This window comes from Ctenopharyngodon idella, chromosome 15, assembly GCF_019924925.1.
Source record: "Ctenopharyngodon idella isolate HZGC_01 chromosome 15, HZGC01, whole genome shotgun sequence".
Lineage (NCBI taxonomy): Eukaryota > Metazoa > Chordata > Actinopteri > Cypriniformes > Xenocyprididae > Ctenopharyngodon > Ctenopharyngodon idella.
In genome coordinates, this window is record NC_067234.1 from 29306342 (window position 1) to 29324138 (window position 17797).

Genomic DNA, 17797 nt, shown 5'->3' on the forward strand with positions numbered 1-17797 from the left:
GTATAAATTACTCAATATAGTTGCGTGGGACCACTTGACACTTCTTTTTTAAGTAAATTCATTTTTTTTGAGTGTTCCTACATCAAAAAATAAAAAAACAAAGCATGCCACGCACACTTAAAAATAGTTTCATTTCAAGCCAGTCATATTTTTTTTTTTTAATTTGTTGTGCCAGAAGCCATACAGCTTCAGCATATGCTATTACCCACAACAGTTCATCTTCTTCAGCAGATGGTTTAGAAAAATTATGCAATCACCCCATCAAATAGAACAGTGTGAGAGAAAGAATTAAGCAGCAAGACAGCTTGTTTGCAAATCTTACATTTACAAAATCAAACGAGCAAAAAAACATATACCTAAAACATATTTTTAATGTTACCTCAGCTGAACACAAATAAACAAGCTTCCTGGAGAATGAACAAATGGGTGTATTAAAAAAAAAGAACCTGATGACGACCGGGTTACCTTCACATCACGTAAAAGGCAGAGCCCACCTAATGAAGATGGACAAATACTTTGAGTCCTGAATGGAGGTGATGTATGACCTCTTATTGTCCATCATTGTTCAACCATTTTAGAGAGAATGTACTTTCAAAGATAATTGGTTTAAGTGACGTAAAAACAGCCCTGTTGCTTTGTGGTTAACACTGCAATATATTGATCGTTACGCAATCAAAAAGGCTAGTACATAGTGCACATCCTCTCTCGGGAATGAAAGCGGCAACAGTGATTGAGGCTGTCCAGTATGCTAACCCTCAATGTCAGGCTGGAGGATGGTTACGCTCTGAACCAGGACATCATGGTCACGTGTCTCACTAAATCCCACAAGGCTTTCAACTGTGGCACAAAACCCTCAACAGAACTTATTTCATCTGTGTCTTTCTTCTCCAAAGTGACTTTTTATATACTAGACCAAAAGCAGGAGCAGGTCAAACTGCTTTGTGGGGCCTTGAAGAAGAAGATGATGATGATGAAGAAGAAAAAAAGTTACCAGGTCACATTATTATCCACTAAATTACCTCCTCCTCAAACATCACATTTCATATGTTGATGTATATTATAGTACATATACCAAATGTGCCCAAAATATAAGATCATATCTCATGAATCTAAAAATAAATTATGGAAATGACTAGTTACCATGAACTAATTTTATCACTTTCAGGCATCAATAGTTGGAATAGATGATGCAATAGTTATTTTTTTCTGGATGGGGTAGATATCAAATTATGAGCTATCTCAGGAAGCATGACTGAATCATCTGAATAAATCACCACAATGATTTCAGCATCTAATAGAATAGGTTACACATTACAGTAAGGCTGGATGAAGTCATGTCATCTAAAACCCACAAAAGCTAGAAAATTCTAGTTAAATATTAATGCTTAGGTTGAAGGCAGAGTCCATTGTGGTGTCTGTGGACAAAAAGAGAAAAAGTGTTATAGCCTAAGATACCATGAACGCCTGGGAACGAGTAATAGAAAAATAGAGAAGAAATGAAACTGGTAAAACAAAACAAAACAAACAAACAAACAAACAAACAAAACCTGAAACAAAACCACAACTAAATAAAACATTTGAAAAAAAAAAGACAAATCTAAACCTCAAGACAAAATAACAATAAAAACCAAACAAACAAACAAAAATAAACAGGAAAAAAGAAATAATAAAATTTCAATAAAACAAAGAAAAAAGAAAACCAAACAAAACTGCAACAAAGCACAGTACACAACATAAAAGCTCAAAAACCAGAATGCAACAACAAAACAAATCGAAGAACAGTAACACAAATCAACAGCAAAAAACAGTCACAACAAAACAATTCAAACAGCAAGAAACACAACAAAGCAAATCAAAGAACAGCAAAAAACAACAAAAAAACAAAAAACAGTAACACAAATCAAAGAGCAAAAACAGTAGCAACAAAACAAATCAAACAGCAAGACAATAAAACAAATCACAGAACAGCAAAAAACAGTAAAACAAATCAAAGATAGCAAAAATCAGTAACAACAAATCAGACAAGAAACACAACAAAATAAATCAAAGAACAGCAAAAAACAGTAACAAAACAAATCAAAGAACAGCAAAAAAAAAAACAGTAACACAAATCAAAGAGCAAAAACAGTATCAACAAAACAAATCAAACAGCAAGACCATAAAACAAATCAAAGAACAGCAAAAAACAAAACAAAAAAAACACAAGACGAAACCAAAACTAAAACTGAAATAAAGCTCAGTACACCCCCCCCCCCCCCACCCCACAAACCTCCCCCAACAAACACAAAAAACTACAGTATAACACAAACAAATTAAAATAACCAAAAGAAAACCACTAAAAAAGGCTCTAAGGATATGAAAATCATACAAATTCTAATTTTATATGGTTACATTGTGAATATTTTAAATATTTAAATTTCCTAAACTATTTTCTGCTGTTTCACAACCGTTAAGGCAGTAATGATGATTCTGAACATTTCAACAGTGCCTTTAACAGGAGCTTGCTTGAGACGCTGCTGGACACTACATGACTTTCCCATGAACAACAGTGACTGGGAAACTAGTCCCCAGGGGCTCATGGGCTTGACCCTGCAGCTGAAGAATGTTCTGTAGCAGGATATGGTTTTTGACAGACTAGCCACTAGTGTGAGAACGCTAGTGTGTATTTGTGGTTATTTTGCAGAAGGTCTGTTTTTAAGGTAAGCTCTCCATCCCTGAGTCTTGCTTGTCAGGTCAAAACATGTCCTGTACTTATATCACAATCGTCCAGAAAGTCATTTGATACTAAACTGCAGTCTCAGAAAGTCTCCAAAGCTCCAGATTCACACAAATCCACACGTTAATGCTGAAAGAACGCTTCAGTAAAACTACTGGTCTTAAGGGCCCTCTTGACTGGAATCATATCTACTGTGTGTGTTTGATTGGCTTCCATAAAAAGGCTGGGAAAAAAACTAACTAAATTATGGTGCCGTGCTGGGACCAATCTTCATAATGACATGAAAGGCTCTAATATGTAATTATTCATTTTTAAAGCTACCAAGTTAAAGCTACAGTATAATATCAGATTGAAATACGCTTTGTGAGGTTTCAAACATGGTCCCTGCCTTTGAAAAATGTTTGTGGCATTTCTACAAAAGGAATAATTGAGTTCGGGTCAGATCAAATGAAAATGCGAAGTGTTAAAATTTGTATTAATCTAAGCTTATAATCAACCACAGGATGGGACATTTTTTCCTTCTCAAAGCAACCTGATGATGGCAAAATATAAACATGAATTTTGCTTTGCTGAGAAGATGATTAATAGTAACGCTCATTTTGGTGATAAAACAAGTGATTATATGCAATATTTGCAAAGAGTAATTGCCACACGAGTCCAAAACGATAAAGATGCATTCAATCAAAAATGTGCAACAATGCTGGCACATCGAGAACAACAGATTAAAGAGGGCACATCAATAATCCCAGCGATACGTTCACACAATTTGCACATGCCGACCTCTCCAGCACACGTCTGGAGAATTAATCAGCTAAAAGTGTGTGAACTGTGATTAACGGACTATTTCCATAGCATGCAAAAGAATGAGCGGTTCACTGTTGCGACACTATCCTGCAAGGGAAAACTGTCCCTTGTGGGGGAAAGAAAAAGTTAATTTCATTAGAAACCTGTTGTCTGCACATTTGTCGCTTTCAAGGATAGATGTTATTTGAGCTCGGTTTAAACTACTCAGAGTGGCGGACACAATGCTGAAGACAAAACCGACTGGTGTGTTTTGGTTTAAAGTCACTCACTCTTTTGCTCAGGGATCATTTACATCAGCGCAAAAGCAATTTGCATACATATTAAAGAACAGGACCAGTCTATCTAAAGCGTTGCGACTCTTGACAGAGTAATTAGTATGATAACACCGAGCTGCTTCCTCTGACAGTGTGTGTGTGTGTGATATTGATAGAGCTGTACTCACCTTTCAGGCTGGTCAGAAAAAAAGGTCACAGCTTCACACGTCTTCACAGTACTGACAGAGCTAAAGTTTACACAGATATATCAAGCAGGTTTTACAATGGTTTATTGAGTGAGTATACAGCTCGGTATAGGCCCAACAGAAGCACATCCACTGAAATAGACTGACTGGACCAAATACCACAATAATACATGTTTGTCAAGAGACCTTTTATGGGAGGCCACTGACACAGTTGAGTATTGAATATGTACTTTACATGTTTTTAAAATACAAATATACTTTTTCACACACCATCTGAGAATATAGATATTAGACAAATAAATATACATCTTGATAAGGCTGAAAACACGTCCATATACAGTATATTGACAATTCGGCAATGTCGTTTCAATGATCACACACACGAAAGAATTAAAAATTCTGCCTATAAAATCTACACAAATTACAGGCTCAGTTTAAAACTTTAACTATCAGAGGATCAAAAGGCCACTAGCACGATTTCTGAATTAAAAATATGTACAATAAATACAAAAATCTCCAAACTAACACTCATACACGTAATGTACATGCACACATATAGATACAGACCCACACAGACCAAAACACTCATGCCTACCCACTTTCACACAGTTTCCAGGGTAATATAAAGAATTACAGTTAAATATACAAGAAAATAAAATTACATAATAAATACTTTAGCTGTAAAATTACAATTTTCAATAGACAGCCCCATACAAAATACCAAAAATCAGTAATTGCAATAGGAAAAAAATGACATTACAAGAACTACTGACTATGGACACCCTCATGGTGACACCAGCATTAGAGTGGCCTGATAGTGTCTTTTGTTCAAACACAGTAGTTTATTTACTTTTATTTATTGTAACACCAAGGTTATCCTCAAGTATAGCATAAAATACTAATATAGTATGTTCTTCAACAAGACCATCATACTCAGTGCGATGGATTTACATGTAAACAATATCAATGTGTCGTTGTACTGATAAAACCGATTAATGTGACATAAGGACATCTTAACAATCACAGTCACTTTACGATACAAATTTAAAACGGTAATTTGGCCAGTTAAGGTGCACTACAAAAAAAAAAAATTTCTTAATCAGATTTTTTATTTTTGGTTTTCAGTCAATATATCTGAATATTCTTAACAAGATGCATTTACCTGAGAAACAACATAAAAAACAAATATTAAGACATGTATTCAGAGAATATATTTTGAATTTACACACTAACGTTCAAAAGTTTGGGGTCAGTAAGATATTTGAATGCACTGTAAAAAGTAATACGCTCTCTCTACTCAATAAAATTGTGGCAACAGGTTACATGCAATATTATTAATTAAATTCAACATAAGAATTGAGTTAGAATTAATCAAATGAATTTCTTAAAAGTCAACCATTTAAAATGTAAATTAGCAAACAACATTACAAAAACCACAAACTGACATTAAAAGCAAAGAGTCAAACTGCCCAACTAAATGAAACACCGATCACCATAATAGTGACCAAACATTTTCAATAAAATCAACACCAACATCTAAACCTCTGTTAATTCTTGTGTTTCTTTTTTCTTCAGTGATTCTGCTTGTTATCATCAGGTGTCTTCAATGTTGGCAACAAAATAAAGAGTTCTTAATTCATCTTTGACGTCTGTCTGTTTTTCAGATATTTTCGTTTAAATTTTTCTTGTTTTAAATGGTTGACATTTAAGAAATTAATGTGAGTAATTCTAACTCAATTTGTTGAATTTAATTAATAATATTTCTTGTAATCTGTTGCCAAAATTTTATAGAGTAGATATAGCATATTACTTTTTACAGTGTGTTTTTGAAAGAAATCTCCTATGTCTTGCTTTTATATGTCTTCCTCAGATGTAATATCACCACATATACTTAGTGCTTGCTCCATTTCTGTAAATCTGTTTTTGTGAATGAATGACTCTCTCAGGATTGCCAGGTTTTCACAATAAAACCCACCCAATTGCTACTCAAAACTAGCCTAAAACTAGCCCAATCGCATTTCAGAGGGGTTCCCTGGTAAAAATTGCATTCCGGGGGTTCATGTTATTTTGGATATCATGTTATTTGGGGTCGCTTCAACCCGCGGACATGTAAAACAACCCATGGCAACTGTGTTAAAGTAGCCCAATTCTTAAAGTAGGGCTCGCTGCAGCCTGCGATGCACATCCAACCCGGCCCACATCCGAGTGTGACGTCAGAAGCCACGCCCATGCCCTCGTGACTCCCCGCTAAACCACTTCACCAGAAATCCCGCCCTGCAGGTAATTTCATTGGTTACAGTGACAGGTAAGTTTAGGGATCAGTGTTGGGTGTAGGCAATCAGTACTATGATTGACATGACAAATAGAATCTTAAGAATCGGCTGCAGGGCGGTACGGGCGTGGCTTCCGACATCACACTTGGATGTGGGCCAGGTTGGATGTCCACCGCAGGCTGCAGCGAGACGATTCTCCAATTCTTAGCAACAATGGACTCTTTCTAGATGTTGCTCTGGTCTTCGTCTACAGCCACTTGCACCACCTGCTGGTGAGGAAGATTAACAGCAGATAGAGATTATGCATCGGTACTCGACTGCTATTCCTGCAGTTCCCATATGTGCAATGTTGAATTTTCTGTCGAATTTGAAGCACTGAATTTGTGGAAGCGAATTTGTAAAGCAAAATAAAATGGACCCGAAAATTGGATCGAATATTACAGGTTGTATTTTTAAACAGAAGTGAAATCTGAAAGGTGAATATGGATTACTGAATTTTTAATAATATTTGTGAAATGTTTTGATGTGAAATATTCATAGCTTAAATGTCGAATTTCAGCCCATAAAAATTAAAATGCAAGCACGGTAAATGCAGTGCATATTTTTTCAATTAGTGCAATTGAACAAGCTTTTTTATATCAAAAACATTTGTCATTAAATTACTTCCATAATATACTGTCTGAAAAGAAATCTTATGTTTCAAGTAAATTCATCTTGTTTTAAGGATGTTTAAATACTTGTACTGGAAAAAGAGACAAAAATACTGATTAAGCTAATGTTTTATTTGTAGTGTGAGCACTGCTGCAGTCAGCTATTGCCACGCTCATATACATCAAACATACTATGTTGGTCTCAGTGCCACTTATATATACAACACAGGTAAGAGACAGGCACAAGAAAAACCACCGATGGTTATAAATATGCTTCTGCAGTATACCAGAGTGCTGCAAGTTGACCCATCAGAGGAGTGGGCGGAGTTCAGTAGCAGTGGCCATCGCTGTCAGACTCTGTTCTGGCTGAGTGGCTGAACAGAGACAGGGGCGACAAGAGTTCAGAGCAGGTCGCCACACTGGCACAAAAGGTTAATGTACAGTTTTGCAAGTCCGTCTGGCCACAAGCAGGCCGTAGACAGCCGCCCAGAGAGCAGACAAATGCCTGCAATATTAAAACAGAGGGATTATTGCAAGAGTCATCGCTGCCACCTGTCCGAGCAGCGGGATACTTGCCCTCCCTTTTCCTCCGTATTGCTTAGGCATGAGGAAATTTGATGTTTTTTCTTATCAGATATCCTCTTTCTTCCTGACGGGTGATGCGAGGAATCCTTCGTAGGATGCTAAATAAATCCAGAAGCTCCTGACGTACAACTCCAAAGTTTGTGTGCCGTCGTGTCTGATCCATGCGGATGCCACTTCCGCAGGAGTTTTTATCAGCTCAGGTGGGATTTGTCTTATTATATGGTGTGTAATATCAGCAGAAGTAGTAAAGATGCTGTGGGGTTGAGGGAGGAGAGAGATTGTGAATTAAGGAATGCTTCACACAGCAGTCACGCTCCAATGAGCGCCCATATAAATATCTATTTCATTATGAAAATCATCAGAGAAAATTACAAACGGTTTCCCGACGAGCCTCACACAGGCCGCGGTCGGCATCTATCTAATCATTATTTGGCAAAAAGGAGGAGTGCTGGAGATGGGGCATGTCTGGGCACTCTATTTGTGGATCACCGGGCCCAGCAGAGCAGCCCCTCAGTTGCACATTTGCATTCAGATTTGCACCGCGTGATGGGATATGAGGCGGTGGGAGGCCGAGCTCTATTAATAATCCTTCAGCCTTTTCTACAGTCCTGATTATGAATGAACCGGAGCTGGAGGAGGGGTACCCTCTGATTTAATGCAGAGATTCAGAAGGATGTCGCGCCACTAGTACTGTCCCCTAATCACTTTTTTCCTAAAGCCGCTAAATCATTCAAGGAGAAAACTGATACCGTGGGGGGTTGAAGTCTTACTGGGTTCTGAATACAAATTTTGGGTTATTAATTCAGCGATGCTGAGATTGAATTTAGGAATGTTTTACAGCACAATTGTGATGCTGTGAGAATATTAGATTTGTGCTCATTTGAAATTTTAATTTAATTCAAATTTAAAATATGAACATGCTCCATCCTCATACAAAATGTTTTTATAATGATTAGAGAAAAGAACAAAACAGCCTAAAGGCTGTTCAATACTTGTTACGTTTGTGTGTTTAAAAATAAGGAAAACTGGAATGGGGGGGGATCACAGGGTCTTGAAACATGTTTATAAGCAGCAAGAGACAATGCAACAGATGAAGACGTCCGTCTAGAACAGTGATTCTCAACCAAGGTCCCTCACAGTCGAAGAAAACTTTTGAAGGCCCCTCAAGGTATTATTGTTACTTTGCTATAATAACAAAGCAGTTTCATTTTTTACAGAAACTAGGAGGTGGCAATATATTAAAATAATTACATTAAATAATTAATTATAAATAATTAAATTCCGTAAATCTAAGAACTAAATGTTTTCCAAGGTTTACACTTTTTATTACCAATGAAGTTACATGACTTTTCCATTTTGTGATTACTGGGTTTTTCAAAAAAAATCTACCCAATAAAATGTACAATTTTTATACATTTTAATGTGTATATATTTGTTTTTATATATAAAAACTTGTATTCATTATGAAAAAAATGATTAAATGATTTAAGATTTTATTAATTTCCATGACTTTTCAAAGTCCAGGAAAAAAAAAAAAAAAGGGTTAGTTCACCCAAAAATGAAAATTCTGTCATTAATTACTCACCCTCATGTCATTCCACACCCGTAAGACCTTCATTCATCTTCAGAACACAAATTAAGATATTTTTGATAAAATCCAATGGCTCAGTGACGCCTGCATTGCCAGCAAGATCATTTCCTTTTTCAATGCCCATAAAGGTACTAAAAACATATTTAAAACAGTTAATCTGACTACAGTGGTTCAACCTTAATATTATAAAGCGACAAGAATACTTTTTGTGCACCAAAAATAACAAAATAGCGACTTTATTCAACAATATCTAGTGATGGCTGATTTCAAAACACTCCTTAATGAAGCTTTACGAATCTTTTGTTTCGAATCAGTGGTTCAGAGCGCCAAAATCACGTGATTTCAGTAAACGAGGCTTCGTTACGTCATAAGTGTTTTGAAATTTCAATAGTTCACGTGACTTTGGCAGTTTGATACGCGCTCTGAACCACTGATTCGAAACAAAAGATTCATTAAGCTTCGAAGCTTCATGAAGCAGTGTTTTGGAATCGCCCATCACTAGATATTGTTGAATAAAGTCGCTATTTTGTTATTTTTGGTGCACAAAAAGTATTCTCGTCACTTTATAATATTAAGGTTGGACCACTGTGCTCACATGAACTGTTTTAAATATGTTTTTCGTAGCTTTATGGGTACTGAAAAAGGAAATGGTCTTGCTGGCAATGTAGGCCTCACTGAGCCATCAGATTTTATCAGAAATATCTTAATTTGTGTTCTGAAGATGAACAAAGGTCTTACGGGTGTAGAATGACATGAGGGTGAGTAATAAAAGACAGAATTTTCATTTTTGGGTGAACTAACCCTTTAATATAGATAAAATGCAAAAAGGTTTAAGCAGGAGATGAAAACAGTACAAATGTTTCAGCTGTCTGCCTTCATCACACAGCCGAAACGTTTATACTGTTTTTATCTGCAGACATTTTTGCATTTTTATCTACTGAAACATAATTACCTGGGAGAGTGCTTTGATTTAATAAATTAATATAGGAAATATGATTTCAGATTACATCTTGTTTTATAGCTCTTTTTAGTTCATTTGAAATCTTTTTTTGTCTTATTTTAAATCATTTTAATCGAACTTGTGGCCCCCTTGGAAGTGTGCTGAGGCCCCATAGTGGGCTCTCAACCAAGGGGCTGGGACCACTGATCTAGAGCATGTTTACATAAAAAAGCATTGTTTTTTGTGTGAATGGCCCTAACGCTTACCTAGGATCTGTCCACCAAGAGATCATTCTCATTAGTCCTTTTTATATCCCTCCTATGTTTCTCTTGGGTCAGGGAGTGGTATCACCACGGTGCATGGACCCCCGTGCCCACAGGGCATGGCCTGGACCCCCTCCACCCCCATGGTCCTTGTCCGACTCGGGTTGGCTCTGTGCTCGTTCTGGCTTAGGGTTGGGTGTCATGGGCGGATCAGGCTGCTGCACCGACATTGTGCGACGAAGGTGTGTGCGCTTACACAAGAAGTCCGGTTTGGCTGACAGACCAAATGAACCCTTTCGAAGCACCATTCGCACTGAAGAGCTCTTCTTGGGCCGGGCTCTGTGACTGAACTGCAGGGAGGACAGATGTACCGCGTAGCCCTCGCTCAGAAACTGATGGATCACAAGACATGAGAAAATATTAGCAAAAATTTGATCATATTTGACCAGTTATGGTGGAAATTGAATGAAAGACAAGGAAGAATCAAATTCAGTTAACCTGGCACTGATTCTGGTACTTCTTGGAGGGCCGTCCCACTATATATATCTGGTTTGGGCTGAGGCTCAGCATGCTATAGACGGAAATATCCTTCATGGAGCCGTAGGCGCAGTTGATTTTAATGTGACACTGCCAACATGAGAAAAGGGCAAAGTGTGATAGACGGCCTGAGGACCCACTAAGAAAACACCTCAGTTCACACTCATGTGAGACAGGGGAAGTGAGCATGAGAGAACTAGGCCAAGAGATGCAGAAATAAAGGAATAAAGAAAGTGATGTGTCTTACACATGTTCATTCCTACTATGTGGAATATTTTCATGTCCCCATCATATATTTATAATATACACTGCCGTCCAAAAGTTAATGGTGATACATTTTAAAATGTAATTTATTGCTGTGATAGCAAAGCTGAATTTTCAGCATCATTACTCCAGTCTTCAGTGTCACATGATCCTTTAGAAATCATTCTAATTGGCTGATTTGATGCTCAAGAAACATTTATTACTATTTTCAATGTTGAAAACGGCTGTACTGCCCAATATTTTTGTGGAAACTGTGATACATTTTTTGTGGAGATTCTTTAATGTATAGAAATTTAAAAGAACAGTGTTTATTTATTATAAATGTCTATACTGTCACTTTTGATCAATTTACTGTGTTAGTTAGAATACAAAAAAAAAAAAAAAAAGATCCCAAACACAATTGACTGAACATAAGGGTGAATCTTAAATAAATCTGGTTTTAATGGGGACTTCCAATTCTGCCATATTCTCAGGTGCATCTGACATGAAATCTGGCAATTTCTTAATTTTTTCTTAAATTATAATATTTCAAAACAAAACATGTTTTCTAAAGAAAACTGTTTTAACTAGTAATTCATCTAAAATATAGGTCCTCATCTTCACTTTCTATTATGTTAGTTTACCAAAAGCAAGTTCCTCAATGACATCATCCTCCACCAGCAGGTGACATCATTTTTGTTGGGAAGATAATAGCAAAAACACCACTAAGTATTAGCAATAGATTTGATGAAATCTGAGATGTTTTGGGGTATTAGTGGGTTATTTTTTTACTCGTATTTTCATATTTCCTCACTGAGCAGTGGTTAAATTCAGCTTTTTATTTCCATCCTGTTAGGCATCCGGTTCATTTTCCATTGTGTACATATTAAGAAGTTATGATTCATAAACTTTTTTTAAGTGCCTGAGCTTGACAAAAGCAAGTCTAGTGTACCTTTTTATAGAAACACTTCCTTTAACTACAACACAGCCATATTCATATTTTACAAGTTACAGAGTTCAAAAAAGTACTGCAGAACAGGAATGACCGATATAATGTGTGGATATGGTAGCAGAAAGATTTACCTCATGCACCAGGTTCCTGAGGAAGATGGTTTTCTGGCGAAGTGGGTCGTGCACCAACCCCTCCGAAAAGAAGATCATTCCCTGTGGGAAGTTGTGTTGAGACAGCCAGGACACAACCCTCTGCTTTTGCATGTCTGGACGGCCAGTGATGTAAATGATCAGGTAGCCCAGGTCCTGCCAGTGTCTGCATGCAAAATACTATAATTTACCCTCTGCGCAATGCCATAATTTGAGGAATGATTTCCGGATAGTCATAGCGCCTGGTCCTCAAACAACAGATTGCATTTGACAAAGCAGTAAATTTGCCCAAGGACAGTCTGGGAAACAACCCAAGATTGTCCATTTGTGAATCCCAAACCCCATCTGATATCTGGTATCAGCACTTCCCTATCTCTCTATTAAATGAAATCCAATTGTGTTTCACCGGCAGGCCGGTTCTTTTCAATATCGCTATGGCATGAAATGAAAGCATCGATTCTCTCTCACACACATTTACACACAAAGCCACCCAGTGAATTTGTTACCTGACCACATCCACAGCTCCAGGCCGTACTTTAGGGTCACTGCCCATAATAGAGACGCTAGCGGCAAATGAACCGTCGATGCTAAAGACGACACACTCCATCCCCCGTGGCAACACAGTCAGGAAGGCCTCTGCGCTCGTCTGGTCACCCCTGCAAGGAAAGAGTGACATAAGGTGCGAGGAGAACAGATCCGGCTCTTGATCAAACTCGTGATGTGGCAAAAGGCCTGAGATCAATTTTATAACAAGGAGTTGCTCTCCTTCAGCCCTCAGGGTGAGAGTTTTATGAGTGCCAATTGAACGCTTCTTGGTATCCTCGCAAATTATCCCCACTGAGACAACCTTGAGATACAGCCCTTTTGGATACATTACAAGTAATCTTCAGAGTCCCATTGACTTACTTGACAACCATTTTGATGGGGTAGACTCCCACGGCCAGCTTTTTGCTTTTGGGGATTGTGTAGGTCACTCTGCCACTGCTGTTGGTCACCTCGGTGTCTAAGTGCACCCAGCGACCCGACTGCGGCTGGGTCATCACGTACACATCGACCTGAGATACAAAACAACAAAGAAACAGACAATGAGAATAAGATGGAGGGAGATTATTGAGGCACACTAGGGTTGTCACGACACCAAAATGTCAGTATAGTCAAAATGTCAATTTTAATACCACAGAAAACACCATTTTGCTATTCAATGTACTCTTTATTTGAGAAGTTAAACATTATTATACTAAATATTATTCTTATTATACTATGTTCAAAAGTTTGTGGTCAGTAAGATTTCCTTTAGAAGAAATGAATACTTTTATTCAGCAAAGATATATTAAATTGTTTAAAAGTAGCAGTAAAGACATTAAAGAAAAGACAGTAAAGATTTCTATTTCAAACAAATACTGTTCTTTAAACACTTTCAATTTATTAAAGAATCTTGACCTCAGATCTTTGAATAGTAGTGTAAATATTACGTTTATTATGTTCACTTCATATTAATATTGTATATGTCATGCAGTGTTCAAGTATTTGTCAATAACATTAAATTGTAAGTAATTAAAAACATTCAGAATTAAAAAAATGGTGAGTGGTTTTGTCTTTTTCCTTTTTAATATTGCTTTGATTAATATTTACAACATACACAGATATTTTAACAACAATTTTAGATTTTTCTCCCCGCCTCTTAACATTGACCAGCCTCTTAAAGTCACCATGAAATCAAAATTTAAGTTTTTTGGCTTATAGTATGAATATGTTAGCCCTACTCTTATCTATAAGCTAGTGTGCTCCAAAACAATGACAAAATTTGCATTTAGAAAATATAAGCGTTCAAAACTTACAGTCTCTCACTTCCGCCAATATGGATTAACGATTTTGATGACATCACGCTACACTTCTCATCAGATTTTCTGTCCAATTAAATGCTCTCTAGAATCTAAAGTGTCCCACCCCCCTACATTATAAATAGACGCTGAAGCTGCGGCTAAAATTCACACATTTACTACTTTCTACATGGTGAATGTTTCATAGTGCACTATATAGGGGACAGGGAACAATTAAGACAGTGTAAATATGCTTTCCATTGAGGCAAATGACAGCACAGCACAGAGCCGATCATTAGGGATGGGCGATACCACTTATTTTGTTTTCGATTCGAAACCGATACTTTCAAGGCCAGTATCGCCGATATCGATACCTCTAAATTGAACTTTTAAATTATTAAATGTATTAATTTTTTTAATTACTAAGAGTAAAATGGGTAATAATACCAACTACATAATATATTTGAAAAGCATTTTAACATTCAATAAGCCTTAATTGCAACTTATTAGATAATATTTTTGTTTACACATGGTTAAAATATGTTTACTGTAGTGGTAACCATGGAAATCTACAAATACTATAGTTAAAAAAAAAAAAACATCTTAGTATCGATATTTTTTATTGAGTACTGATACTCATATCAGTATCGCTATATCGATACTCAGTATCGATACGCCCATCCCTACCGATCATATGCACGAGTCTGTGCAGACCACAAAACGTATCGGACCCATTTGAATTATGCACAGAATGCTATATTATAAGTGATACGGAGGAGATTAGAACGAGAAACGGTTAGAGATTAGAAGGAAACTGAGGCTTTGCTGAGCTCAACAGCTCTGGCCGAGCTGTGATATAAATGAAATGCTATTGGCTATTTTAAAAAAGGGGAGGAGCTATTCAATATGCCCTGCCCTGTCTTCCTGTTTCAGTGGAAATTATGTCAACACATTGAATGCAGCACATTCCAAGGCACTTCAGTGGACCTTTAAAGTATAACTTGATAATGTTTACATTAGAACTTCACCAAGATGGCCAAAATATTAGTTATTGGCTTCAAATATATTGTGAATAATGAATACTTTCCAATTGATGCATCTAACTGTTTACATACGCAGCCACATATTAACACAAGGTGCAAGTACTATTTACAGCAAACTGAGTGGGTACTGATACTGTAAAAGATACTGGTAAGGGAGCATATTTTTTTTTTTACCAGTACTTTTGTGTATAATCTCTGAGTTAGTATGCATTGTAAATTGTAATTGGATTGTAAAAAAATAAATAAAAAAACACCTCAAAATTTCCACTGACATTTTGGTTGCATGCAAATAGCTTGTATAAATGCATAATAAGTGATAGCGGACCACAGCTCTCTCACCTTTTCGCCAGTCAGGGTTACCATATCCAGAGGACCGTACATGAAACGACCAACCAGGGTCTGGTGCCCGTCCTCGGTTGCGATGACATCATTGACTCTGTGGTTGGCAGTGACATTCTGCAGGCAGGAAGAGGAGATATTAGGTTGTCTCTGCTTTTCATTTTTTATCCATTGCCACAATAAGAGCAAATGACATTGATAATACACCATTATGGCCATGGACCATTACTGACAGATGGGAAAAAAAGAGAAAGGGGCAGTTTCATAAGTATGCAGTACAAAGTCCTTCCAAAAGAGGGTGTCACACTCTAATCCTTCCCTTCTTCAATAAATTTCATTTTAATGATAACTCTGTTCAACACAGAGCCCAGTGAAGATAAATCCTACAGCTCCTGCTGAGGCAGTCGCGTTTAAATGTGAAATTAAAGCAAGAAAACACAGAGCTATGCAAATCCTGAAAATCACCGTCCGCAGTCACCTTCATGCCAGCAGAAAAACATAGAGAGGAAGATAAACACAAGAAGCTTTTACTCTGCCACTTCATAGAGCCAAGGCAAGACTTTGAGACAGCGTCTGAATTCACAAAAGCTTTCCCCATAAGCCTGACTCAAACGTCCCTCTCATATACCAGCTATTATAGTAACACTAATACTCTATGCATGAGAAATCATCATACTATTACTTGAATTAGCAAGCCTCACTAAAAAAGTCATATAAACATTGAATCTCTGAACCAGAAATCGCCAACTCTCATTGAAAATTAATAACTTCAAGTCATTTGGTCATGTTAGTGTAAATGTCACTTTAAAAAATAAGTTCTTAGCATGGCCACTTTAGGATGAGAAGCTAAATACTGTGACTTTGTTAATGTTATGCTATCATGTTAGCATGGCATGAGTTCACACAGAGCTGTGCAGCCCCATAAATGATTAGTCCACACAAGCTAATGAGACTGATTGTGCAGATTTGTCATTTAATGAAGCGATTAAACATTACCCAGCTTGCAGCCATCTGCATATTGATTAAGTCAGTCAATAAATAATCTTGGCATGGGCCCATACATGATTGCCATATGATGGGCTTCCAAACAAACACATATGCACACAAGGCCAATAAGCAGCACACCGCCATATGTGCTGGTGAAACACCTGAGTGGATCTTCAGACACAAGTCTGATTCATAGGAGCATGCTGCTATTTAGGAAAAGCATGGATTCAGGTTGGTGCTGACTTGCAGGTCTCACAGGCCGTTCACTGAGCCAAAATGATGCACAAGCGGATAAAAACATTCAGGGTCTCACAACAGAATCAGGAGAGTCTTTTGAAAACAACACGACCGCATTGAAACGGCTTTGAAAGGCTAGCAAGAGCTCTGATCAAACGCTATTGAGGCTATCAGCGCATTGAGAAGGGCTCAGCGGGCAGAAGAAATAACCACGATTTCAGATCAAGGTCTTGAGTGATCAAAACATCATTCCCTGTGAAAAGAAAACACAGAGAAGTGTTTCTGTGAGCTATACTTAACCTCAGTGAAGGACTGTGAAGAACTGGTCTTTGTTATGGCAGGTTCATTTGAACGATAGCCTAACACATACCCAAGTAAACTTGCACAGGCAGTAGTTTTCAACAGCACTGTTAGGTAATTGTGTTGATGTGCCTCCGAGCAGTAAATCAAGGTCGGCCGTGATGCCTATTTTTGTAAGGCGCAGATTTCTGCCCACACACACTGAGCTATTGTGCCGCATTTGAGAATCTCAAAGCATTGGCAGAGAGGGGATATTTTTAGTTCTTCTACAATGTCAGGACTCTGCTGCAGTCCACATTTTTACTTGAGTGATATGTGTGTGTGTGTACGTCTGTCTGCAGACCAGAGTCAGAAATTAGCCAGGGCTCGGAGGGAAAAAATGCCATTGAAAAGGACATACTGTAAATGCCCTTAATAATTAAATGTAGGGGCTAAAAATCCAATCGAAATTATTACGCAAAATCTACAGTGACAGCAGACATTATACTTTACAATCTGACATTGAGACCAGCCAATTATTTTAAATTAGGCACTGATATCGATAAACGGATAAATATTTTATGTTATGGCTGATAATATTTTAAAAATAAAATATTAAACATAAAATATATAAATATAAAAAATATAAAATATTCCATAATATTTTATTTAAATTAATTAAAAAATAAAACAATAATGACCTCGTAATTTTTTAATCAAAATGTCATAAGTCGATAATTCAGTGAAAACTAATGATATATGCTGGACCTTTCCAATCATTTCATCCACACATATCCTGTCTATTTCTTAACAATCAGCTGCAAGCTTGCGTTCAGATCGGTCTCCATCCAATCAACAACTGATGAACAGAAGCAAGTAACAGGCCTAAATTTTTGTGTTTGTTCCTGGACTTTTGTGTTACTTCCTCT

At 37.1% G+C, this 17797-nt stretch overlaps 1 protein-coding gene across 4 annotated transcripts in view; it reads right to left on the minus strand.

Annotated features, from left to right (window-relative positions):
* Window positions 1–4047: 4047 nt before the first annotated feature.
* The window catches only part of pitpnm3 (PITPNM family member 3), a 111018-nt gene continuing 97268 nt past the window's right edge, over window positions 4048–17797 (minus strand). For all 4 annotated transcript variants that reach the window (XM_051863107.1, XM_051863106.1, XM_051863104.1 and 1 more), the window contains 7 exons: window positions 15366–15482; window positions 13070–13218; window positions 12670–12819; window positions 12146–12329; window positions 10781–10909; window positions 10286–10674; window positions 4048–7741 (listed from right to left, as the gene is read on the minus strand). In XM_051863107.1, the coding sequence (XP_051719067.1) occupies window positions 10354–10674; window positions 10781–10909; window positions 12146–12329; window positions 12670–12819; window positions 13070–13218; window positions 15366–15482 (1050 nt within the window). In that variant the 3' untranslated portion in view covers window positions 4048–7741; window positions 10286–10353. The remainder of the gene's footprint in view (window positions 7742–10285; window positions 10675–10780; window positions 10910–12145; window positions 12330–12669; window positions 12820–13069; window positions 13219–15365; window positions 15483–17797) is intronic.